At 44.3% G+C, this 27986-nt stretch overlaps 1 protein-coding gene across 4 annotated transcripts in view; it reads left to right on the top strand.

Moving 5' to 3' along the window:
• LOC146009368 (C-type lectin domain family 2 member A-like) overlaps positions 1 to 27986 on the top strand; it is a 70477-nt gene that overhangs the window by 7803 nt on the left and 34688 nt on the right. For 2 of the 4 annotated variants that reach the window (XM_083149670.1, XM_083149671.1), the window contains exons 3-6: positions 7789 to 7969; positions 22078 to 22176; positions 22288 to 22347; positions 23186 to 23358. In XM_083149670.1, the coding sequence (XP_083005796.1) occupies positions 7945 to 7969; positions 22078 to 22176; positions 22288 to 22347; positions 23186 to 23358 (357 nt within the window). In that variant the 5' untranslated portion in view covers positions 7789 to 7944. The remainder of the gene's footprint in view (positions 1 to 7788; positions 7970 to 22077; positions 22177 to 22287; positions 22348 to 23185; positions 23359 to 27986) is intronic. The other 2 variants (XM_083149672.1, XM_083149669.1) reach the window with 1 other exon arrangement.

Here is a 27986-nt window from a genome sequence, read left to right as displayed (position 1 = left end):
TTTGGATAACGGATATTCGGATACGGGATACTCGACCTGTGTGTATATATATGTATGTGTGTGTATATATGTATATATGTATATATATATGTATGTATGTATATGTATATATATATGTGTATATGTATATATGTATATATATGTGTATATGTATATATGTATATATATATGTGTATATGTATATATGTATATATGTATATATATATATATATATATATATATATATATATATATATATATATATATATATATATATATATATATACAAATATATATATATATATATATATATATATATATATATATATATATATATACATACAAATACAAGGACTCAACACTCTCCATAATGAACTAACTCACCTTAGTATACAATTAATCAAATAAACAATGGGGTTTTAGTTCATGAATTGATCAATGCATTTAAGCTTGCAGCCCATCGCCAAGGGACCCCATTTCACTGCAAGTTTATTTCTTCCTACACTAGCAATTTGTTTCTCAAGAGCCTGTCAACTGCTGACACATCATAGCTAAAGTGGACATGTGTTTTTTCCTGGTTTAAAGCTCACCTGCCAAGTGCCTTATGGCTTTTAAAGATGAGGCAGTCACCTAACACAACACCTGACTTAGAATTAAAGGGGCAGCTGTAACAGGTTACAGATAAATTAGCTCATATGGGGTGAAAGAGAAAGCTATGATCACAGTAACAAAGGTTAATAAAAATTAAAAATTAACCCACATATATACACACATACAGAGTACCACAACACTCGCCATCCCTGCGAATGGGGTGCAAACAGCACTCGCCATTCCCAGGTTGGGGTGAAAGTGGCCTGTGACCACATGCTTTAATAAATACAAATACAAGGACTCAACACTCTCCATAATGAACTAACTCACCTTAGTATACAATTAATCAAATAAACAATGGGGTTTTAGTTCATGAATTGATCAATATATATATATGAAAAAGACAAGAGGCGCACAATAGTGTAGTATTTTTAAATTTAAAAAAGAATCAATCTTTACTTAGAGAAAAAAATCACTCACAAACGTACAGGTGTTATCACAATAACACAATTGTGCATAGATATATCACCAATTGGGGCTTTCTGGAACGTAGCACGCTGTACAACAGTCTCTCTCCTGGACCCAGCCGCGTCACCACGTGTCACCAGCTCCCGTCCTTTAGCTCCGCCCAAACGCATTTCGTCCTTGTCGGACTTCGTCAGTGGGATAAACTGTTGTTATATATATATATATATATATATATATATATATATATATTACACACACACGCATATATATACATATACACATACATACTGGTCTCTACCTGTGAGGTAGATAGTTATCAGCACACCAAAAAGGTGCAGGTCAAAATTTTCAAAGAGATACATCTCTCTAACACTATAACTGTGAATCAAGGGGAAAAGAACCTGTCAACAGTAGCCAGAGCCAAGTACCCGACAGCCTGTTTCGGTGGTCACGCCACCTTCATCAAGGGTATAATAATGAGAGATCATGCTGCCGTTTAAATAGAGCCCCCAGTGCCGCCAAAATCAGTTCAACTTACCGCACCTGTGTTAGTACTAGACCCGGCTGAACAGCTGATTGTCTCACCGGCGCAGTGGAACGCAGGAAGCATCTGTGGAATGCACATCCGCTTCCGGTCCCCGGCGCCAGGAGTGAAGAAAAAAAGATGAATAGAGCAGATACACATAGCTGCTCACAGAGACACTGTCAGCACGATCCGTGAGAGACCACCGCGGTGCACACCAATCAGTGCACACAGCGTTGCCAGCTCATCGGATGTTGACGTCACTGATTAATGCTGGAACGCACAGTCTGGCCGTGGAACGCATGGCCATGACTCCGGCGCCAGTCAGATGCATATAGGGATTAGTAGTATATCTAAAACAGCTGTAAAATTGGGTGAAGGCAATGTACTACTGAATTGACAAAGCCGCCTGAGCGCGGCGAAACACATCTTTGTGAGGAGTTCTCTATAAGCAAAGTGCAGCTGAGGATCTGAGGGGCATACTAACGGCACCAGACCGGCAACATCTACCGGCCAATCGGCTGTATCTTCCCCCCGGGAACTCGATCCCTGCTGCAGACACACACAGCTGGCACAGAACATCTCCCCGCAGCCACCGCATGCACGGAGGACTGGGTAACTACCAGCACACACTAGAGCTGAGTACACGCGCACTCCAATAAGGAGGTACAAGCGCAGGAGCTGGTGTACTTCAGCCTGCAATCGGCATGCTGGCCGGAGCAGGAGCTGTACAACATTTGACACCGCACGGCAACCTGCCTGACGTACACAGCAAGCTCGTGGGAGACAGTGCTATCTAGCAATAAAAGACCAACACTACCAAGCACTACTGGTCATCCGCACCTGGGAAGTGAGGAGGGGATCCGTTTGCCCACCTCCAATTCAACTTGGGATCTCACCCATCATTGGCCATACTACAATTGTGCCTTTTGGGGAAAAAATCCCTACGAACTGCAGGACTGTAACACCGGTCCAATCTCAGCGCCCACACCGTCCAATCAGGACTTGGTAACTATAAATTACATTTTTTACCACTATGCAATTGCATTGAAATGGTTTTTTAATATTTTTCTTTTTTGCATGCATGCAAGGTTACTGTTTTATGCTTTTGTGATTTGTGTATTGTTTATTAAATTGTTTTAGTGTACAGAAAGCGCCCATTGGTTCTTTTTCAATGTACTATAGGTGTCTGAAATGGTATAGAACTGAGGGTAAGGCGACAACTCGGGACCCCATAAGTTGAATCCTCCACTGTGAAGGTGTCCACATAGATGGATACCAGTAAGATAGCTATATAATAGTAAAGCCATAACCTTGAAACCCAACCCCACACAATAGTGTGACAATGGTACAAGATATACATCAGTGTGATAAATACATAAATTGTGCACAATGATCGATAAGTATATAGCGACCACAAAGAAGAAATAAAGAAAAATCAAAGCAGAAAAATAATGTGTATATATACATAGCAGGAAATATGAAGAAAGAGTGGCCCTCAAGCCAGTAGAATGGATACCCAATATCACATAACAAGGTATATACACAATATGTTACATAGAACTGCAGTCCCACTACAAAAATACATTGAGGTTTAGTTCCTCATTTAATCCTGCTGGTGCCAATGAGTCCAGATTGTAAATGAATTCACTTTCCTTTTGTAAGAGTTTTAGATGGCGGTCGCTTCCTCTTTTTAGAGCTTCGACTTGGAACAGGGGCATGAATTTAAAGTCCGAGATGGTATGACCTGCCTCAAAGAAGTGTTGAGCTACCGGACGCGTAGATGGGTCCCGAACCATCATCACTTTTTTGATTGATGACCTATGCATCCCTATTCGTTCCTTCAACATTCGGATCGTTTTTCCCACATATAGGAATTGACAAGGGCAGACGATGACATAAACGGAATCTGCTGCGCTATATAAGAAACTGTAAATAAATAAAATAATAAACGATGAATTTACTGTCACATGACATACGCTGATGTAGTTTAAGCTTGGCTCAAGATTTGGGATGTGTAAAATGATCTCCCGTGATCATGTGTTGACAATTCACACAGCCACTATATTTAAACGCGCCACTCTTGCCCCCCAACCAGGTGGTCCTACTAGGTGATGGGCTGATATCAGAAAAGTTAATCTGGTCTCTGAGATTACTGCTGCGTTTATAATCAAAAAGCGGTTTCTCATGGCAAAATCTGCTCATCACAGGGTCAGTCTCTAATATGTGCCAGTGCTGAAGAACCAAATCACGCAATTTGGTAGATGCTATAGAGTAGGTGGTTGGAAAAATCATGCGGGAGACAGTTTTGTCTCTTTTCGGTTGGGACAATAAGTTGTTTCTCTCCAGTAACATACATTAATCGATGGCTTCCTTAACTTCCTTCTTGTCATACCCTCTTTCAATAAAGTCATTGCCCATCTCTTGTAGTGCACCCGGAAGTTCATCCCTCACTGAGGTGATCCGTACCACCCTCAATAACAGGGAATATGGCAACCCGCGTTTCAGAGGTGATGGATGGAAACTTTCAGCTCTAAGAACTGAATTGGTGTCCGTTGTTTTTTTGTAAATAGAAGTACGAAAACAATGGTCTTCAATTCTGACGTCAACATCTAGAAAACAAACATTAGTGGGACTGCTGATGTATGAAAATCTGATGGTGCCTGGTATCTCATTTAACATTTTCATAAACAAATCCAGCTTTTCGGGGCCTCCCGTCCATAAAAAGAAAATATCATCAATAAATCTAACGTAAGATGTGAAAAAGACCGGTTGTGTAAAATATGTGCTGTTTCATAATCGTGCATAAACAAATTTGCATACGTGTTTGAGCCCATCGATGTGCCCTGTAACTGCAAAAAAAAAGAATTGTCAAACAAAAAATAATTTTTTATGCAAAATGAAATCAATCAGCAACAAAAAATACTCAACGGGAGGACCATTATAAGATGGATATTGTGTTAACATGCGTTTGATCGCCTCCAACCCTGCTTCATGGCTGATGTTTGTATAAAGGCTAGTGATATCACACATAACCAAAATACAGTTGGGAGGTACTGAACCTAGCCTGATTAATCCTGACTAAAGTTTAAACTTTTGATTGTGAGGTGGAGCTACATAAGTTCCACCGTCAACTTAAACTCAAAGATTACTTCTCTAAACAACCCAGTTCCCCCTACCTCACAGGTATTTAAAAAACAAAGCACATTTGACCCCCTGTGTTCAAACGCATCTATTGCGACCTTCATTAGACTAGTGAAACGAGACCTTATTCCATTTATGTCCAAACAAAAATTTTCCTACTCTAATATCACCAAGGAAGAAAGGGGTGCTATCAATTTGCTAAAGAACAACAAAGCAATTATTGTTCGTGCAGCTGATAAAGGGGGAGGAGTTGGTATTATGAACTTTAGTGATTACACCGCAGAAGTAAAACGTCAACTGGCAGACCCGGTCTGCTCCAAAGCCCTTCGGTAGAGCTTGATGGCATATTGTCTATCGGTGTCACTAATGGATGGATTGATGAGGTGACATGTGAATTTTTCGCCATCTAAAACTGTTACAAAAGGAAAGTGAATTAATTTACAATCTGGACTCATTGGCACCAGCAGGTTTAAATGAGGAACTAAACCTCAATGTATTTTTGTAGTGGGACTGCAGTTGTATGTAACACATACTTGCCGACTTTGGCATACTCCTTTCCGGGAGAAGCCCGGAGAGGAGTGAAAGGGGGCGGGTAGAGGCTTCGTTTTGGGGGCGGGGCATGGGTGATGTCATCAAGCCCCGCCCCCATGACTGGCTGAAGCCTCAATTTGCGGGTCCGTGGGTGGGGCTAAAAATGCCGCGAAATGCCGCGAATTGTCATTTAGCCCCGCCCCCTCCCCGCGGACCCGCGAAAGTCATAGTTTTTAGACCGCGGGGAGAGGGGGAGCCGGGGCTGTAGGGAAATGCGGGAGACTTGCCCCCCTTCCCGGGGGACCCGATTTGCGGGACCCTCCCGGACATTCCGGGAGGGTAGGCAAGTATGATGTAACATATTGTGTATTTACCTTGTTATGTGATATTGGGTATCCATTCTACTGGCTTGAGGGCCACTCTTTCTTCATATTTCCTGCTATGTATATATACATTATTTTTCTGCTTTGCTTTTTCTTCATTTCTTCTTTGTGGTCGCTTTATGACACTGATGTATATCTTGTACCATTGTCACACTATTTTGTGTGGTTGGGTTTCAAGGTTATGGCTTTACTATTATATAGCTATCTTATTGGTATCCATCTATGGGGACACCTTCACGGTAGAGGATTCAACTTATGGGGTCCTGAGTTGTCGCCTTACCCAAAGTTCTATACCATTTCATGCACCTGTAGTACATTGCCTTCACCCAATTTTACAGCTGTTTTAGATATACTACTAATCCCTATATGCATCTGACTGGCGCCAGAGTCATGGCCATGCGTTCCATGGCCAGACTGTGCGTTCCAGCATTAATCAGTGACGTCAACGTCCGTTGATCCGATGAGCTGGCAACGCTGTGTGCACTGATGGGTGTGCACCGCGGTGGTCTCTTACGGATCGTGCTGACAGTGTCTCTGTGAGCAGCTATGTGTATCTGCTCTATTCATCTTCTTTTCTTCACTCCTGGCGCCGGGGACCGGAAGCGGATGTGCATTCCACAGATGCTTCCTGCGTTCCACTGCGCCGGTGAGACAATCAGCTGTTCAGCCGGGTCTAGTACTAACACAGGTGCGGTAAGTTGAATTGATTTTGGTGGCACTGGGGGCTCTATTTAAACGGCAGCATGATCTCTCATTATTATACCCTTGATGAAGGTGGCGTGACCACCGAAACAGGCTGTCGGGTACTTGGCTCTGGCTACTGGTGACAGGTTCTTCCCCTTGATTCACAGTGATATTGTTAGGGAGATGTATGTCTTTGAAAATTTTGACCTGCACCTTTTTCAATGTTTTTATAATATGCTGCCATGTGCTTATTTTTTAAATATAAGCTGTTTTTCTTCATCCATATTGGTGTGCTGATTACTATCTACCTCACAGGTAGAGACCAGTTTATGTAATGCATATGTAATTTGGCACCCAGAAATTTAATCCACTACGGTGTGCGGTTTCTCCTGTGTGTGTATATGTATATGTTGTTGCGGTTTTCACAGAGAGGCTATGATAGAGAATTACTTACTAAAGCTAAAACCAAAGCACTCTCCATCCCCAGGCTTGAGCTCCTCAAACAAAAACCTAAGAAGGGAGTGTCAAATGAATTGCAGTGGGTGAATCATTTCAGTACAGCTAGTACTGGTATTAACAGGATTAAACGCAATTGGCCCATCATCCAGTCTGACCAGGCCTTACATCTGTCTGGGAATCAGATCATGCCCTGTTACACAAGGGGTAAGAACATTAGGGACTATGTGGTCAAGTCTGATGTTGCCCTTCTTAAATCATCCAGCAGTGAACAATTCTTGTCACAACACCCGGGATGCTCTCGCTGCCTGGGGTGTATCACTTGCCGGTCCTTAACTAAAGCCGATTCTTTCTGTCACCCCCATAGCGGCAAACGCTACACCATCCGACATAGGGTAACCTGCATGACACGGTTCATTGTCTACATGATCACGTGTCCGTGTGGGTTGCACTATGTCGGCAAAACAGAACGTACCTTACGTGAGAGGATGGCCGGCCACAGGTCTTCGATTAAAGCTGCTCTTATTAAAGGGCAGAGTGATCAGCCTGTGGCACGGCATTTTGTTACCGCTAAACATACCATTCCCATGTTAAGATACATTATTATTAATCATGTACCAGCCACGATCAGAGGGGGTAACAGGTCGTTGAAACTCCTCCGGTGTGAGGCCCAGTGGATCCACAGGTTGGGGACACTGGCGCCTAGGGGGTTAAATGAATCCGCTGGTCTTCACTGTTTTATTTAGCACATATGCACTCTGCATAGTGTTATATTCTGTCATGATATCCTTGTGTGCCACCTCTCTGTCATGCCTTTGTTTACATTGTCAGTGCGGTGGTTTTCTATAAGCAATGCTCCGTAATATTTGGGTACACTATTACTCTATGATCTTGTTTCTTGATATTTTTATGTAATGCATGTGCTTAAGAGAATTCTGATTTAACGCTGATGTTTTGATATTTAGCAATGTGAGGTTTACACATGTTTTTATCTTTCACTTTTTCAATGTCCCTGTTTCTTTTTGTTAGACGCAGCTCTGGTTGCCGCGGCAACCATACAACGCAGTGAAGCCTGGACGTGTAGTGCGGGCGATCCGGAGGAGGGGGAATGTCATGACGCCTGTGGGCGCTGACGTGACTGACCTGGCCGGGTTTGATGACGTCACTCCAGGACGAGCGTGGTGAATGCCGGGCGACGGAGGGCGTGCTGGTATGTATGTATATATTTGTCATTTTGCACTGTGGTTTTTTGTATTGCTGGTCCTGAGGAAGAAGCGTGAATAAAGCTTCGAAACGTTGACCTGACCTTGGGGGTCTGAGAGTGTCATTTCTTTGATCGTGTGCCACCTCCACTCTGTTTGTGTGTATGTATGTATGTATGTATATATATATATATATATATATATTAGCCTTGCTGAAAGCTCCCCTGTCCTCTATACACATGAAACAGACAACAGACAGCTAAACATTAATATTTCATCCTATCTGGGAACCATTGAAACAGGGATATGAGGGAGGGGCCGAGTAATATTCATTAAAGCAATTACGGTATATACCCTCCCCTTTCCCTTAGCTCTGCAGATATTTGTTTTGATGCCAGGCAATAAGAGAATATAGTTGTTTTTTTTTTCTTTCTTAAAGTTTTACATTAATCTTAGAGCTTGAACCCCCTTCTGGCATCAAAGCTCGAAGGGGAGGTATAGGGAGCATTACCGGTAGCCGGTATTGGTAGGGTCAGATTAAACGTTCCATCCGCCCGAGGCTCATACAGTAGTGCACCTCCCCACCACGACCACCACCAATTTTTTGCTCATATTTATCTTTTCATATTGCCAGTGCCAGCAATCACAGCCTCGGTGGCAGAATCAGCTGCAGCTCTCACACAATCTCGATTTCTGGCATCCCTGACCCAGTGACTGGCAATCCCAGGAAGCGCTCCTATCCCAGCATAATCTATTGTGCCAGCACCTGCGCTGCACCCCACCTGGTCCTATTGCCCCAGTCTGCAGTATAATCACCCTATTGATTAATTAAGTCTGAACTGGGCCCTGGAAGAGCATTACAGGCATCCACGGGTGTGCTGGGACCATAGGATATTAAATAAAGTCCCCTGTATTAGCCGTATTCACGGAGGCTGCAGCTATGACTGGTGCTACAGCTTACTGTATCAGTGTTACTTGGTGACCAAAGGTGGTTTCTGTGGCAAGGAAATTGCATAAGCAGGGGTTGCTTTATGGGTTCTCCGGTTACCTCTAAGGGTGGAACAGGAGGCACAGTGAAGCATACCTGGATAATAGAGGCTCCATCTAGTCCTAGTGGATGTATTCATGCCCACACTCCCAGTGACTTTGGGAGGTTAGGTTGATTCTCTGTTGGATTTATTGAAAAAGAAGGTGGCCAGAGGCTGGGAAGCGTGGTATAGTTGAGAAAGCCAGAGTCTAGGAAGTGTGGTATAGTTGAGAAAGGCCAGAGGCTGGGAAGTGTGGTATAGTTGAGACAGGCCAGAGGCTGGGAAGTGTGGTATAGTTGAGAAAGGCCAGAGGCTGGGAAGTGTGGTATAGTTGAGAAAGGCCAGAGGCTGGGAAGTGTGGTATAGTTGAGAAAGGCCAGAGGCTGGGAAGTGTGGTATAGTTGAGAAAGGCCAGAGGCTGGGAAGTGTGGTATAGTTGAGAAAGGCCAGAGGCTGGGAAGTGTGGTATAGTTGAGAAAGGCCAGAGGCTGGGAAGTGTGGTATAGTTGAGAAAGGCCAGAGGCTGGGAAGTGTGGTATAGTTGAGAAAGGCCAGAGGCTGGGAAGTGTGGTATAGTTGAGAAAGGCCAGAGGCTGGGAAGTGTGGTATTGTAGATTTCTTGCTTTGGTTTCTTATTAAAGTTGCTAGAGTAGTGTAGTTAATTGAGATTTTTTTAAGTACTTACAGTAGGATTTCTTTATGTACCTATTTGTGAATGAGACCACAAAATGTTGCGTTTTGCAGTTGGTTCATGGCATTTTCAGTTCTGGGTTTTGCCCTTAGGAGTTTTCACTGCACCATCCAAATTGGTTCCAGAACAGAAGATGGTGTTTTGGGGCCTTCTGTTCAACACTGTGAGTCAGTGGGAATCAGGGAGTTGCAGTCCCTAGTACAGATGTTTTTGTCTTTACACAGGGTGTCCAAATGACATGGCATGCAGCTACATTCTTCAGCGCTGAAGGGGGTTGGATCCCTGTTTAGATTGACATTTTTTCCCCTATCTGTACAGGGGCGAAACTACATAAATTGTGCCCCTCGCCACCAATTCCCCCCCCCCCCCCTCTGCACTATGACCGTACCTGCCCGGCCGCATCTGCGGTCACGGTCCCGTCTCTCCCGGCGCCGGCTCCTCCTGCTATAATGAAAAGTGACTCTTAGAAAATGGCTGTCCCCATACTGCAGACAATTTTTAAGGATGCTAGAGGAAGCCGCCACTATAGTTACGCCACTGTATCTGTACAATTATGACAATCCCTGGTTTGGTGGCTCTGCACATGCAACAGGTCCAGGGGTTGTCAATTCTCTCCCTGGAAATAGACTCTAGTTACTACAGATTCCGGTCTCCAGGGTTGGGGTGTAGTGGTTCTAGGTTCCCAGTTCTAAGGTGATGGGTCACTGGAAGAAAGAATGTTGTCTATTAAGTGCTAGAACTGAGAGCAGTCATCTGTGTTTTGGTCCAAGCACAGGATCTTCTCAGAGACAGGTGGATAATGCTATGGGGGTGGCATATATCAACAAACAAGGAGGGACCAGGAGTCCTCTGGCTATGGAAAAGACTACCCAGATTATGGTGTTGGCAGATACATTTTGTTAAAAGCAATGTTTACAGTCCTCTGGAGTGGTGGAGTTGCCAGTGTGTTACCTGTCTATCCCTATCTTGCAGGAGCATGTGGCGCAGCTCAGCAACTGTTGATGTGATTGCCATTGCTTCCGATCACCCTTCTGGGGGTTTCCTCCATATTTCTGCCCAGACGTCATATAGGTCAAAGAGGAAGACCCAGGCAAATGACCCATGAACCCCCACGTGTGTCCAGTTATTTGCCCCATTTACACACCCATTTTTTTCAATACGTACCCTTCAGAGTCCAACGTTGACAGCTGCAGCAGTACAGTAACAATGTTTCCTGTGTTATATGCATGCGCAGGAGGAAATTAACAGAGAATTGTGCTCTACATTCTGGGTCTCATAGTGCCCAGAGTCTATAGCTGAGGGGGAAGGCGGTCCGGATGGAGGCTGCACACAGGCCTCCTCCTCTCTTGTTGCACCCCTGGCTGTAAGTAAGGATCATACTGTATAAATAACTTACAGAAAGTATATTTCACTTGGAAAACTGTATATAAAACAATTAAATTCTTAAATAGTAGTTAGATGTATACAGTATTTAATAGGTTGTTCCACAAACTATGATACTGTATTTAAGCTTAATGTGATCCATTAGAGAGACGACGTTTCAAGACATGTGCGGTCTTTTCATCAGGTCAGGTATCAAAGTATAATAGCATGTGTGCTGTGCAAAACATTTCATTTTGCACAGCACACATGCTATTATACTTTGATACCTGACCTGATGAAAAGACTACACAGGTCTTGAAACGTCGTCTGTCTAATGGATCACATTAAGCTTTTATGCATTTAAAACACCTTTGAACGATCCATTTGAGTGCCGCCTCTTTTTCTCATGGTTTCCGAAGTTTGGATACATATGGGAGTCTACATATATAATATATATGCAAAGGAGGAAAAAACCCAACCGTGCAAACAGAATTAATACCAGCACCTCTGAGGATCCCCTGTTAGGCGGGAACCCGTGGAGTTTTAAGAGATAAGAGAAGAAATGTTCAGGGTGCGCTAAGGAAATTTATACTCCATTAAAACAAAAGTTGTAATTTAATAAAACAATGCCCCATGGGCAGTATATGAATCACAGATAAAAAAAAAAAACATTTAATACAACACGTGTTGAGAATTATTTTCAAGCTTTGAGAATTATTTTCAAGCTTTGGTCTTTCCAAAAGTATGATAGGCCCAACGCGTTTCGTCAACTACGTGACTTCATCAGGGGCTTAGATAGCAGAAAGCCAATTGACACTGAAAATATGATTTACATAATAAAATGCAATGAATAAATGTATGCTGAATAAGAGCATGATGCAGAAGGAGAGGAGGACAAAAGGAGGGAAATAATCATACAATGAATTTAACAAAAACTGAACTTAAGTTGGTAATGAACCAAAAAGATTCAGGGGCATATTCTTAGTTAACATTCCAATAGTGGTTAACCCCTTCCCGACATTTGACGTACATTTACGTCATGGCCGGGATGTACTTCCCGACGCATGGCATAAATGTACGTCATGGCTTTAAACTGTCACCGCGTCTATAGACGCGGTGACAGTTTGGAGATGTCTGCTGTCCCTGACAGCAGACATGTCCCTGCATGCCCAGGGGGGGCTGCGATGCGGCCCCCCCGTCGGCGATCGCTGTGATTGGCTGTTCAAATGTGAACAGCCAATTACAGCGTTTTCTGTGTACCGGCGAATAACGTTCGCCGGTGACACAGGGATCGGTGGTGATTGGTGCTGTAAAGTACAGCACCAATCACCACGGGGTGTAAGGGTGACACTGGTGTCACCCCACCTCACCCCACCCGCCCCCAAAGGCCGTGATTGGTTCGTCGGTCCGACGGACCAATCACAGCCATGGAGGGTGATTTAAACTAACGGTGACTGCACTGCAGACGCCATTCCGGTCTGGAATTGCGTGCAGTGCGGTCACCGTGCCTATCTGCCGTGATATACTGACCTGATCCTTGCAAATACTTACCTGATCACTGCTTGTAGCGTGCTGGATGCTTCCTGGATCTTGTTACTTCTTGTGACTTCCTGTGTTGTGCTGCTGCAGTGTGATAGAGTTATAGATAGAGAGAGATAGAGAGAGATAGAGAGAGATAGTGACAGAGAGTGCTATATTTTGTGTCTGCTGCCCCCCCCCCTGTTGTGCTGATCAGTATATCTGTGCTGATCAGCAACTTTTTGGGGGTGCTGGTTTTTTTTTTAATATATATACAGCTGTGTTGCGTGTGCAACTGACTGCTGCCCCCCCTTTTGTGCTGATCAGTATAAATTAACTGATAAGCAACTTTTTGTGGGTGCATGTTTTTTTTTTATATATATACCTGTCAGTGCTGCTGCTGCAGTGTCATAGAGTGAGAGATAGTGAGAGATAGTGAGAGATAGTGAGAGATAGTGAGAGATAGTGAGAGTGCTATATTTTGTGTCTGCTGCCCCCCCTTTTGTGCTGATCAGTATATCTGTGCTGATCAGCAACTTTTTGGGGGTGCAGGTTTTTTTTTTTTAATATATCTGTCAGTTGCTGCCAGTTGCACTGTCAGTTGCACCAAAGGTTGTGCACCTGCTGCCCCTCACTGGTAATCAGTGTCGCATCAGTGTCGCATCAGTGATCACCTTTTTTTTTTTTTTTTTGAGGGTGCTGTGGGGTCTTTTTTTAATTTTTTTTTTACACACACTGTGATTTTGTGGGTGTCCTGTGGCCACTGTGCGCTGATCAGTGACGTACATCACTGATCAGCTTTTTCGGCACAGGGTTGATCTATTTATTTATTTTTTTGATCAAATTCCTGTTGCCTTTGAGCGCTGTTCAGTGACGGACGTTACTGACCAACATCTGTGCTCAATTTTTGGCGCAGGACCTTTTTTTTTTTTTTTTTCTGCACTACATACACACTACACACTACATACCTCCCCGGGTTGAAATAAAGTTTGTACCCCCCCTACACTATACACGTGTTGAAACATTTCACTACCAGAAACACAAAAATAAAAATGGCATCCCAAATGTCATCCCAGTCATCCAGAAGAATGTATTCAGCGGAGGAGGCATATGCCATGCTTGCCTCTGACTCTGACACAGCCAGTGATGCAAGCGGGGAATTTGAAGGATTCATCTTAAGCTCCTCTTCCTCCTCTAGTGATGAGGGACCCCCTCAAAGACGCCCCCGTAGAGCAGCTGAGACCCCCCCCCCCCAATAATTGATCTCGTATGGACCCCACCACCAGACAATTTTGAGCCCCAGGTTCCTGAGTTTTTGGCCATCCCAGGAATCCAATTTGATTCCACAGGTCTCAGAGAAATTGACTTTTTCAAATTATTTTTCTCTGATGATTTTATAAATTTAATGGTGGACCAAACTAATTTATATGCCCAGCAGTTTATTGCTCAAAACCCCACGTCATCATTTGCTAGGTGGACCCCTGTAGATGCAGTAGAGATGATGACGTTTTGGGGTCTGGTGTTTCATATGGGCATAGTAAAAAAGCCAGAAATTAGGCAATATTGGAGTACAGATGTTCTGTACAGCACCCCACTTTACCGTATGGCCATGACCCGGACTCGTTTTGAGTTAATCCTTAAATTTTTGCATTACAACGATAATGCACAGTGCCCACCCAGAGATGATCCCACCTTTGACCGGCTATTCAAAGTCAGGCCGGTCATTGATCATTTCAGTGCCAAATTTGCAGAGATGTACATCCCAGATAAATTCATTTGCATAGACGAGTCCCTTATACATTTTAAAGGAAGGGTTAAATTCCGCCAGTACCTTCCCAATAAGAGGGCAAGGTATGGCATAAAAATGTATAAGCTGTGTGAAAGCACCTCAGGGTACACTCACAGGTTTAGGGTATATGAAGGGAAGGATTCAAGAATTGAACCGCCAGAATGCCCCCCCTCCCTCGTAGGTGTTAGTGGAAAAATTGTCTGGGATTTAGTGCACCCCTTCCTGGATAAAGATTATCACCTCTATGTGGATAACTTTTACACTAGCATCCCCCTGTTTAAGGCCCTTGGTTCAAGAGGTACAGCAGCTTGCGGTACTGTGCGCAAGAACCAAAGAGGCCTCCCAAAAACGCACATTGCCCAAGTAATGAGAAGGGGTGAAAGCAGGGCACAATCCACCGAAAATATGTTGTTGGTCAAATATAAGGACAAGAGGGATGTCCTTATACTGACAACAATTCACGGAGACAGTACCACCTCCGTCCCTGTACGAGGTACCAGTACCCACACCTCAAAACCTAATTGTATCCTGGATTACAATAAGTACATGGGCGGAGTGGATCTTTCAGATCAGGTACTGAAGCCGTACAGTGCCCTGCGGAAAACAAAAATCTGGTACAAGAAGCTGGCCGTGTATATCATCCAGATGGCACTGTATAACGCTTACGTGCTATTCCGTTCTACCAGCCAGAGGGGGACATTTATGCACTTTCAAGAGGAAGTCATAAAGGGCCTAATATTTGGGAACCAGCAGGCAGAGGGCCCCAGTACTTCTAGTACTGGCCCCCGTATTGTACCAGGGCAGCATTTTCCTGATGAAATCCCCTCCACTGGAAAAAAGGGCAGGACACAAAAAAGGTGCAAAGTTTGCTATAAAAAGGGAATAAGAAAGCAAACTATTTTCCAGTGTGACACTTGCCCCGACAAACCCGGCCTATGTATAAAGGAGTGTTTTAAAATATACCACACATCTATGGATTATTAGGTTCATCATTTCACCGTGCTTCGGGGGTCTTGCTAATGCCACATAGCACCCACCATTCATTCCACCAGAATCTGAGCCGCAAAATCCAAAAATCACTCCTTCCCTTCTGAGTCCTGCCATGCACCCAACTGGTATTTTTTGGTCACATGTGAGGCATTGCCGTACTCGGGAGAAATTGGGGCACAGATTTTGGGGTGCTTTTTCTCCTTCATACCTTATGAAAATGAAAAATTTTGAGCCAGAACTGCATTTTTGTGTAAAAAAATGTAATTTTTCATTTGCACAGCCCAGTTGTATCAAAATTGGTGAAACCCCTGGGGGTTTGAAATGTACACTATACCCCTAGATGAATTCCTGAGGGGTGTAGTTTGCAAAATGGGGTCACTTGTGGGGGGTTCCACTGTATTGGTGCTTTGGGGGTCTTGCTAATGCGACATAGCACCCACCAACATTCCACCAGAATCTGTGCTGCAAAATCCAAATATCACTCCTTCCCTTCTGAGTCCTGCCATTTTTTGGTCACACATGAAGCATTGCCGTACTCGGGAGAAATTGGGGCACAGATTTTGGGGTGCTTTGTCTCCTTCATTCCTTGTGAAAATGAAAAATTTTGAGCCAGAACTGCATTTTTGTGTAAAAAATTTAATTTTTCATTTTCACTGCCCAGTTGTACCACAATTGGTGAAACCCCTGGGGGTTTGAAATGTACATTATACCCCTAGATGAATTCCCAGAGGGGTGTAGTTTGCAAAATGGGGTCACATTTCTCTAGTAAAATCTACTGTGTTCCTTTGAAAAATGTATTAAAATTACAAATCTGCAAAAAAAATGAAATTTTGAAATTTCACCTACACTTTGTTTTAATTCCTGTGAAACACCTAAAGGGTTAACAAACTTCCAAAATGCTGTTTTGAATACTGTGAGGGGTGCAGTTTTTGAAATGGCATCATTTATGGGGGTGTCTCACATACAAGTCCCTCAAAGTCACATCAGAACTGAACTGGTCCCTAAAAAAATCAGTGTTTGAAATTTTCTTGAAAATTTGAGAATTTGCTATTCATATTTTAAGCCTCCTAGTGTCCAAAAAAATTAAAAGGAGGTTGAAATAATGATGGCAACATAAAGTAGACATATGGTCTATGTTAGTTATTAACTATTTTGAGTGGTATGATTATTTGTCTCACAAGCAGAAAATTTAACATTTTGAAAATTGCAAAGTTTTCCATTTTTTTACGACATTTTGGTATTTTTCACAAAAAAACACAGACTGTATCGACGAAAATTTACCACTAACTTGAAGTACAATGTGTCACGAGAAAACAATCTCAAAATCACTGGGATAAGTAAAAGCAAAAAAAAGTTATCCCCACTTAAGTGATACATGTCAGATTTGAAAAAAAGGGCTCTGTCAGGAAGGCAAAAACAGGCTGCGGCGGGAAGGGGTTAATAACCAGTTGTGCAGATCCAATTAAAATTACTGAAATGAGTCAGGTTTTGAAAATAAAAAATAGACCCATAAGAGAAAAGTATCAAATATAGACCATACAAGAAGTAACGTCACATAACAAATACCTTCAGACAAGGATAAATCTCATACTGACATGATGGAGTCTGTATATCAAAATAGATAGATGGTGAAAAACCGAATCTGAAACAGTATACAATGGTATAATTATAAAATGTATGTTTTTTTTTATTTGTATGTATATATATATATATATATATATATATATATATATATATATATATATATATATATATATATATATATATATATATATATATATATATATATATATATATATATATATATATATATATATATATATATATATATGAACCGGAACCAATTGGCTGGCACTCCACCAATTGTAGTCAAATTATTTGCCCGGGTGCCATCAGGGTACAAATGAACCATCAGATAGAAGACACAATGCAGCGGCACTCCCACACGAACTATCACCAAAAAAAAATAAACTGTCAGACCACTCTGTGTGGTCTGACAGTTTTTTTTGGTGATAGTCCTGTGGGAGTGCCGCTGCATTGTGTTATATATATATATATCTCTTATATATTTGGCTACATCTGTCACTCAAAGTGTGTCTGAAGCTGTAATGCTGGGTGGAACCTCTGACTCACATGACTGACTCACACGACAGAGAACCAGCCCAGTGAGCCCACAGTGCCAGACTGCCAGGGTCTGCCTCTCCATGTTACACAGCAAAGACACAGCTACTCACCAGACACACCAGGTGAGCGCCCCACACCTCCATACCTCCCAACATGACCCTCTCCAGGAGGGACAGAATGCTCTGTTTGTGGACTTCCATCTTAATTTATGATTGTCATCACCTGTTTTAAACAGGGTAATTGATAAGAAAGGTGTTTAAGCACAGGTGATGGTAATCCATAAATTAAGAAGAAAGTCCAGAAACAGAGCAATGTGTCCCCCCCCATTCACGGCAACCCCATGATTAAATGGCACATGCAAAACACTGACATGGCTATGGTCGACAATGAAAAAGGTTGACATGAGTTTTTGAAGATTTATTTTTCACTTTTTCAATGTTTTCATATTCATTCTCATGTGTCGACATGGACACCAATGAAGTGCCACACTTATGTCAACATTTACATGTGTTGACCTTTCTGTGTTGATTTTTTCTTGTGGCGATTCGCGGCACCCCCCGGCGACCCCCCTCCCGCGATTCACAGCACCCCCCCCAATTCGCGGCGACTCCCACGATTTGCGGCCCCACCCTGTGACACACCCCCTCCTGCGATTCGTGGCACCCCCGCAACCCCCCTCCCATGATTTGTGCCAACCCCCCAGGCCCCCCCTTCCTCGCGGTACCCCCCACCCCCGCGAACCCCCCTACCGCGATTCCCCCCCTGTCATTGCGGCAACCCCCCGCCCCTGCGACCCACCCTCCCACGATTCACTGCAACCCCCGAGTCCCCCCCTCCCACAATTCGCGGCACCCACACCCCCCCCCTCCCGCAATTCACGGCATCCACCCACGACCCCTCCTCCCGTGATTCGCGGACACACCTCACCTCCTCCCTCTCCCCCCACCCCCGCTCGCGATTCACGGCAACCCCAGGATTAAATGGCACATGCAAAACACTGACACGGCTTTGGTCGACAATGAAAAAGGTTGACATGAGTTTTTGAAGATTTATTTTTCTTTTTTGAATGTTTTCATATTCATTCTCATGTGTCGACATGGACACCAATGAAGTGCCACACTTATGTCAACATTTACATGTGTTGACCTTTCTGTGTTGATTTTTTCTTGTAGCAATTTTTTTACAGTGACAACTACACAACCTACACATCAACCAATTCTTTGAATAATATATAACACCTGTTCTGTTTTACTGTAGGTGTTTTAAGTCAGATCTTTTACTGCTACTATTACTGTTTATGTAAATGCATTCTGAATGACAGCAACATCCTACCATCCTTCTACAAGAATATATAACCAACTAGGTGATTTATCGTGCCCCGTGCCCCCCCCTCCCACAATTCACGGACCCCCCGCACACACCCCCACGATTCATGCCCCCTCCCACGATTCACGTCACCCCCTGCACACCCCCCCTCCCACAATTCGCAACCCCCCCTCCCGCAATTCACGCCCCCTCCCACGCTTTGCAGACCCCCGCCCTCTCCCGTGATTCGCGGACACCTGCGCCCCCTCCCTCCCTTGATTCACGGCACCCCCCACGCCCCTCCCACAATTCACGGCACCCCTAAGCCCCTCTTTAGTCCCCGTATACTCACACACCCCTATCACTACCCAGCTTCTGCTCTCCTGAACCGTAACTTCCACCACTGGGGAGTCGCTGACGCTGTTTTGGCCACATGCCCCTATCATGCCTCATAGCCCAGCCTCCTGCTCTCATGTACCCTAACTCCCACCCAGTAGGAGGAGACACTGACTCAGGGCCACCATCCTGTACTCCTGTACTGCCACACTGGACCCTCACCCACTGGCAGAAGCTGCACAGTATCTCCCACCCTCCTCTTTAGTCCCCCTTATGTCCACACACCCCTATCACTACCCAGCCTCCTGTTTTCCTGTGTCGTGACCTCCGCCAGTGGGAAGCCGCTGACTCAAAAACACCCTACTATACTATTGCACACACACACACACCTAAACAACATGCACACACACACCCCCCCCACACCCACAAATGTCACTGTACCATCCACACTATAAATGTACATCTTACTCTGTAACTGCTTTTTAATTAAACAAAACAATACACACCCCCTTCCACATCATATGCTCTCTATTTAACACATTTCACCTATAACTCAAGTTGCAATAGAGGCCATCTTTCATACAATTCTAACCATCTTTCTCATATACAAATGTTCACAAATTAAGGGGGCGCAGCCCCTTACGACGGTGTGAAGAGCGCCCATAGGGCGCGATGAATCACCTAGTGTATATATATATATATATATATATATATATATTTGAAACTCAAATAAATTCATAAATATTTCACAGTTATAATGGTTTTAAATATACCTGATAAACGTTGGTACTTATGTATTATCTGGGCACCCAATTTTTTCATTGCATGCCACTACTTAAGGCATGCGATGCGATTTTTCATTGTAAAGACCCGATTTTTAATTGTATAGTCAACCATGGGTGATTTCATACTACCTCACTATCCAACTACGCATGGAGTTGACTCTATATAGTGTGGCGAGCCCCGCAAGGGGACACGGATTACTTTACATGTATTCTGTGTCCCCGCGCGGGGCACGCTGCGCTCGCTGCGCTTCGGGCGCGGTGGTTTGCTACGCTCGCCACGCTATATAAAATCAACTCCATGCGTAGTTTGAAAGTGGGGGTATGAAATCACCCATGGGTGACTATACAATTAAAAATCGGGTCTTTACAGTGAAAAATCGCATTGCATGAATTGTATGCCACTATATTGCATGCGATGTGATGCAATGAAAAAATCGGGCACCCAGATATTACATAAGTACCTAAACGTTAAATGTTTTTGTAAATTTAGGATATTTTTCAATACCTACCTCTGCGCGCCAAGAAGGAGACATTCTTTCCATTTTCTTTCTGACTGTAATTTCATTGTCTCTGGCTGCACCCCCATACAGAACCACTGACTCAGTGTATAAACTGTACCATTTTCCCTCTTACAAAGACTATCCCTCCAGTCAGGTAGTGGCTCTGCTGGAGAACTGGTGGCATCCTGGGGTCAGCTGTCACTCACATCATCTAGACTTGTCCAACAAAGACTTTGCGGCTGTGTGGGAGGGCAGGGTTAATGGGAGGAATGGTTCTTCAGAGGTGTGCGCTGCAGCTAGCCCAGGCTCCCGAAGGCTGGTGCTGCCACTTTATACAAAGTTTGCCTTGCAGCCTGAACTCCTCCATCTGCCCCTAACCTAGGCTGATTTCACAACAGTTGGAGAGCCACAGGTTGGCCAGGCCTGCTATAAGCCTTTGCCTGGTGGTACAGATTGCAGATAGTGGTGGGTGGAACCCTAGGTAGCTCCCTATATTGCTTTGGTCCCTATACAGGGAAGGATTAGGTATTCTGCCTACATAGGGAAGGGAAATGGGTACTCTTTACCTAGCACGGCGCCTGCAATTGGCATCGCGGTCATCGGGGGTAAAAAATCGCGGCCATCGCATGCACTAAAAAAACGGGTGCGACGCGATGCCCGTGATGCCCGCGATTTCCCATAGGGAACAATGTTAAAAGTCTGAATGGACGCGATTTTAGTGTTCAATGCCTCAATGCTTGCGATTTTTCCATAGGAAACAATGTTAAATGGGCCACAGAGCCCTAATAGTCCCCCTGAAGTGTGAAATGGCCCCCACAATTGTTAACGCCACCCCACGATCAACGTGAACCCGAAGCGTGGCGTGCGCAGCGAGCCCGCGAGGGGCGGCGGTACGCGTCCTCCGACCTTTTCATACCCCCACTATCCACGTCGGCGTGGAGTTGAGAATAGAATAGTGTGGCGAGCGCAGCGAGCCACCGAGCCCGAAGCGTGGCGAGGGGACGCGGATACCTTCACAGGTAAACGCGTCCCTTCGCGGGCTTCACAGGTATCCGCGTCCCCTCGCGGGCTCGCTGCGCTCGCCACGCTTCGGGTTCACGTTGATCGTGGGGTGGCGTTAACAATTCTGGGGGCCATTTCAGACTTCAGGGGGACTATTAGGGCTCTGTGGCCCATTTAACATTGCTCCCCTGTGGGAACATGCAGGGGAGCAAATTAATTATAATGAACTCCAATGATCTGTTGGGCCATCAGGAGTTGCTGGTACCCTCACCTGGATTGGCTACATTTTAATTTGCACAAATAAAATATTTTCAATTTAAACCATTAATAATTAATTTTTATTGTACAGCTGCTGTTCCTTACTGTCTGATTATTTCCAATTTCGGGTTAATCTTATACGGTGCGATGTGTCATCAGAGTGTAGATTCTAGGCTGGCAACGGCACCCAACCTTGCACCCTTTGTGGGCTGAATTTAAAAACAAAATAGCTTGGAGACCTATGGGGCATAGGGGGATGGGCAACAAGATGAATTTAGCCTGCATAAAGTGCCTCACAATGATTCGCACCCAGAAGAAGATCACTGTGGCTAATAGGAGTGACCGCTTTATATTGTCTTAGAATGGTTTGTGTTAAAATCAAGTTTCATCTTTCTATCTTTTTTTTGTTAATATGGAATCCGTTTTAGAACCAAGAAGATATCTTCGTCTGATCTTTGCTAATGGGCTATTGATGATCTCCCTATTATTTGTACAAATCGTTATAACAGCTGTTCTCGTCAGGGCAGGTAAGCAGCAACATCTGAGCGCAGAGACACCATAATCTGCAATACACAGACAGCACTGACCAGCAGTGCCCAGAGGACACTCATTTACCTGTATTCTTTCTTTGGTTCCAGGTGAGCAGTCACGCCATCATGGAGAAGTTAAGGTGACACCCACGCCAGATACTGCTTTATGTAAGATAAATGTACACATGGTTGGCTTTGTCTCTTTTAGCTTGTGATCCACTTAATAAACCTGTATCTGTAATGCTGCTTACTAATAACACTGAGATGATCGGACTTACCGGGCTACTTCTACAATGCAGCTATTCCTTCTCCCATAGACACCCCTGTATTTTTTTGTCCCTGGGACTTCTGCCCAATGTCAGGGATGGCAGCCTCTGTAAGCAGATGGTCACAGCAGGCAGGGATGGTGCAGCAACAAAATAAAAATGTATTCAAACAGCGCTGTTGGAATTAAAACAGTTTATTTAATTTGTACTATATGGATTAAAACACCGTCCGGTGTTAAAATATTAATAGGACACTTGTATCAATTAATACCACAATGCAATACAACAATCTCGATTTAAATTATAATGTAGCAGCAATTTCGATTCGCCCACTGCTCACAGGGTGATTGACAGCCTGCAGGCATTTGGGGGTGTGCCGTCGGCATCCTGCGGATGTTGGGAGGGAGGGCTGCTGACATCATCAGCGGCCTCCTTCTTCCGAGTCCTGGCTCACTCAGCGCTCACTCCCCCCCCCCCCCCTTTCCTGGAGAAGAGCTGCGTATGTTTTTGCAGCGGTGCACATGGGTGCGGGAGTGGGGGCGCGCATTTGGCAGCTACCTGCTCTCTGGGCTCCAAGCATTGGCAGCCCAGTGAGCCGGTCTGAAACTGGCCCAGGGTCCCCACATCTTGGATAGTCTATTACATTCAGTGTAGCATCCGTCACACTTGCTCGATTATTACAAATTATAGAGAACAAATTGGTAATAAAATTTATTTGTATAAATATTATCTATTTACAGCTCTATTACTACAAACCTACTTACTAATGGCTGCTCCATGTGAGGATGACTGGGTCTGGTTCCGGGGCAAATGTTACTTTTTCTCTGAGACTGATGACACATGGACCCACAGCCAGAGCTTCTGCCGGTCACATAATGCATCCTTGGTGGCTATTGATACTGCAGAGGAACTGGTGAGTGTGACGCGTGTCCTGTGATCATTGGTTACATGCATTAGTACCACTTTTAGCAAAGATTTAGCAGTTTTCCTTGAATTCCCTGAGCTCCAGAACAAAACATACCTTTATTGGCCACATGCTGAGCATGCTGTCATTGACAATATTGGGGCTCATTCAGGTATGATCGTTAATCTGAGAAATTGCAGTTGACTGCAAGCAGGAAGCCAGTGCTCAGACAGAAAGAGAAATCCCCCTGTGCATATTCGCAGATCCATACACAAATACCAGAACATCGAAGATAGTTTGACATCTGAGGAAATGTGAGTAGGTCAGATGCTTCCACTAATCTGAGACAGGCTGGAAGTGTTCAGTACTGACATCAGAGACCCTCCCCATAAACACCTGTGCCTGTATACATTTTTTACCGGTACACCCTGAAAACACCACATCCCCCCCCCCTCAACGGCAATGACTGGGCCTGATAGGTCTTATGTAACTACTCCTTACCTTTTTGAGGTGAAGTACCACCAGTGACCACTAGAAGCCCTCAACGGACTAACTTAGGACCCTATTCTGGTTGCGGCGGCCAAACGTACGTACGTCCCGTATCAGCGTACCACCCACAACACAGCCGCATACGGACGGTCACAAACACCGACAAAGGGGAGTGGCGTACACTTGAGCCTACACCAACGTGCACGGACGGATCACCCCTTAGACTCCGACAACTGGCGTACAACAGAGCGTACGCCACCGTTTACGGACATCTCTCATCCGTCTTCCCACCGACTTCTTGCGGCTATCTGAGCGTACGCCACCGTGCACGGACGGGTCTCTATTGTTTTCAATGGAAAACTCAGCGTATGTCACCGCTCGTGAGAGTGAGCGTACTGTATGTCCGTTCACGCTGGCATACCCTTCACATATATGGCCCTCATAATCTACCCTTTCAACTATGATTAAGACAATTAAAAGAATTATTCTATTTGTTAATCAATTATTGTTTTCTATTACCTCAATTGTCTACCTTAATGAACAGGCTAAAAATAATACATTTTAACCCTCCTTACATGTAAATATTTTATGTTCTAATGTTGCATTTTTATCACTATCTATGTGTCCCCACATTGCAATTTACTTTTAAATAAAGTTATGTTGGTGTTGGTGTTTGTGTTTATGTACTAAATTATGTTCATAATTAGTGTGATCCGAATTTGTACTATGTATACCTACCCTGATGTTAAGTGTGATGTTTTACTCTAACAACATTAAATATTCATGCTTTTTCACTATGTCTTATTTAACTCAAAAACACACACATTCACACAGCAATCGTTACCCCTCACCTCAAATTAAAAAGTATAACTTACATTACACATCCCTATGTACCTGCCCTTACAAACCTGCAAACATATTTTTGATTAACAACACAGGCAACTTCTCTCTGTACAGAAATTTTTATTATTAACATATAAACTTTTAAACTTTTTAAATAAATTTATATGCGGGCCTCCAGCTGGTAAAACAGGATGTGGAGGTACAGGAGAGTCAGGAATATCTCCTGAATGATGACTGCCACCTCCTCCTGGTACTGTTCAGTGTCTGTAGTGATGGGAAAAAAAATTAATACATAATATACACAAATGTTTGTTGTGTTTGTACATAATAAGAAGTTGTGAGTTATGTGTGAAGGCCACATACATTTTTAAACTACATTGAAGATGGGTCTGATGTAAACACAGTACTAAAAACCAATATGTTAACACACACATGCTGTACATAGTAAATAACATTAAATTACTCCTTCTTGGATGAATGTATGCTGTATCCCAATTGGTAGTTTTGTTTTGGGGGACTCACCTCTAACCTCACAATTAGGCTGTGCTATTTAAGGGTTATGACATTGTTGCGGCTTAAGCACTCCTTACTATTTTAAATTTAGGACATTGCTGTACAAATTCTAGGCCTAAAGCTATGTTTGTAAAGCATGCATCCGCATGGCCTCACACACTATTAACAAAACAATCTATAAATTAATGTTGCACATCATGCTGGGAAGTGGAGTTACACAACATCTGGACCCACATACCTACAACACCACTAATGTCGGATATGTCATTGGATGTACTGTTATGTCAATTTTTCAAGGGGTGAGGCATGGCCACACTCAAAAAAACCACCAAGGGGACCCTTGTTCCTGGAGAAGAACAGGCCACACCTCATGGTCGACCTGCAGTGATATGTTGCAAATAATATTGATGTTGGATACACATATGTGGTTGTTGTGATTGTTTATGTGTAGAAATGTGTAGGTAAACATTAGGCACATTATTTACTTACGACTAGATGACTCATCCTGCTCGCCGCTGGTTGGGTGTCTGGTGGTTGGGGGGGTCAGGAGCAAGGGGGATGGGATTGGATTTGGGATAAAGGCATTGGGTTGGAGTGGGGATTGGAGAGGTTTGGGTGTGAGTGGTGGGGAGGTGTAGGGGGGTTGGAAATGGGGTGGGGGTAGGGGTGTGGGTGGGGGTAGGGGTGTTGCTGGTGGAAGGGGAGGTTGATATGGGGTGGGCACCAGCAGGCCCCAATGTTTCCTCCTCATCATCATCATCTTCCTTCTCCGGCACTTCATCTGCCTCCTCTGGCCCTTCCTCTGCCTCCTCTTCCTCCTCTGGCCCTTCCTCTGCCTCCTCTTCCTCCTCCGGCCCTTCCTCTGCCTCCTCTTCCTCCTCCGGCCCTTCCTCTGCCTCCTCTTCCTCCTCCGGCCCTTCCTCTGCCTCCTCTTTCTCCTTTGGCCCTTCCTCTGCCTCCTCCTCCTCCGGCCCTTCCTCCGCCTCCTCTTCCTCCTCTGGCCCTTCCTCTGACTCCACTTCCTCCTCTCGGGCTGCCTCCTCTCGGGCTGCCTCCTCCCGGGCTGCCATGCGTGCCCTTGCGCATGCTGAAATGTTCATGTTGATGGCATAGCAATCGAAGGTTGGGTTTCATAAATTTGGGGGATAAAAAAAAAATTCACATTAGTCATGTTCATAACCTTACAAATTATAATTTCAGTTATATTGAATACATTTATCATGCTAACTGATTGATTTGCTACACCCAAAAACAGAGGGACTACATATACCCCCCCTATACACCCCCTATACACCCCCTATACACCCACATACTCATGCACATGTTTTAAAACTACAGAACGCAATGCTATAAAACGCATAAATATTTGAAAGTGATATACTTACATTGGGCGATATGGCGCCGAATGGCGCATAGTAGCTGTGGCTGCCTCCGCTGCAGCTCAGACCAGCGCCGCTGAACCTGCCCCAGGCTTCTGCGGACGCTGGTCCGGCGGTAGATGAAGCGGCGGGCAGCGTTATACGCCCGCCGCTTAGCTTCATTAGAAAGATATGGGCCCCAGGCGCTGGTCCATTACTTGGACCAACGCCAGCAGCTCAACATTGCTGAAGGGGTTAGCCCTTGGGGAAAACATATTGGCAATGGCGCAGGTATTAATTGCAGGTACATATATAACTTTGGGTGGTTGCTGATTGGTCTAAAAGCGAGTTTTTTTATTATTAACTTTATTGATCCATCTTGCATTAACAATATGTATGCAAATAAAAACTTTCGCGGACCGTTCCGATATGCACACCATAACATACAGTATGCTTTCAATGTAGAGAGAGACGTACTGTATATACAGTGTGCGAAAAATAATACACGCAACCATCTACTAATACATACGCTAACAAGGCACATACAGCATGTTGGTGTATGAGAAATGTATCCTCATAACAAATGTAAGGAAAGAATTGTAATGTTGGTATGTTTATACATTTGTTTAAAAAAGCATACATGTACTCCCAACAGAGACCACCTGAAAACACTCATCATTGGAAAAACATGTGCACACATTTCACCATGTTTCACACAATGGTCAACAACCTGTGTATGTGCATGTACAGGTGAATGCTCAGGTGCGTTGAGACCAGCGTAATTTCCGCGGTCATAAACGTGGAAATTATCGGCGGGAAATATCACCGGAAAATATCGGCGAAAATTAGCTACTACATTGCGGTAAAAAATATACGCCCTCTTGATCCAGGCGGGAAATTACCATATAAATATCCATTCAGATTCTGGCCATAATTGCTGCAAACATGTCTGACTCAGATGATTCCGCAGCTGAGGACGCCCTACGAAGAGCACAAGCAGAATCCCTGCTTGAAAGTTTGAGGCAGAGGGAGCAGGAGCGGAGAAGGAGGGCCCAAGACCAAGGGGGACCCTCACTAACAACGCCACCAGCTCCACAAGGGTCAAGCAACCAGCCACAACAACAGGTTGCATCTCTCCAAACATGTGAGACCAAGCAGGTGCATGGTGAGAGAACTGGGGCCACCAGAAAACCTCCTATTGAGGTAACCTGGATGCGGTGGACAAGCCCATACTAATGGCCATTACTATGCTAATAACCTCAAATGCAATATAGCAAGATATTAAAAGGTCTAGCATATATATTTAGTGTGCACCTGCAAACTGCTCCTCCTGCTTGCCACCAGAAAACGACCTGCACCATCTAGGACGAGTACTGAGCAGGATACCACCACCAAAAAAAAGAAACCCTGCATTTCTAGAGGAATTGTGTATTT

Source organism: Crinia signifera, chromosome 6 (genome assembly GCF_055691185.1).
Source record: "Crinia signifera chromosome 6, ASM5569118v1, whole genome shotgun sequence".
Classification (NCBI taxonomy): domain Eukaryota; kingdom Metazoa; phylum Chordata; class Amphibia; order Anura; family Myobatrachidae; genus Crinia; species Crinia signifera.
Note: the sequence above shows the minus strand (reverse complement) of the source record. Positions and strands in the feature narration are given on the sequence as shown.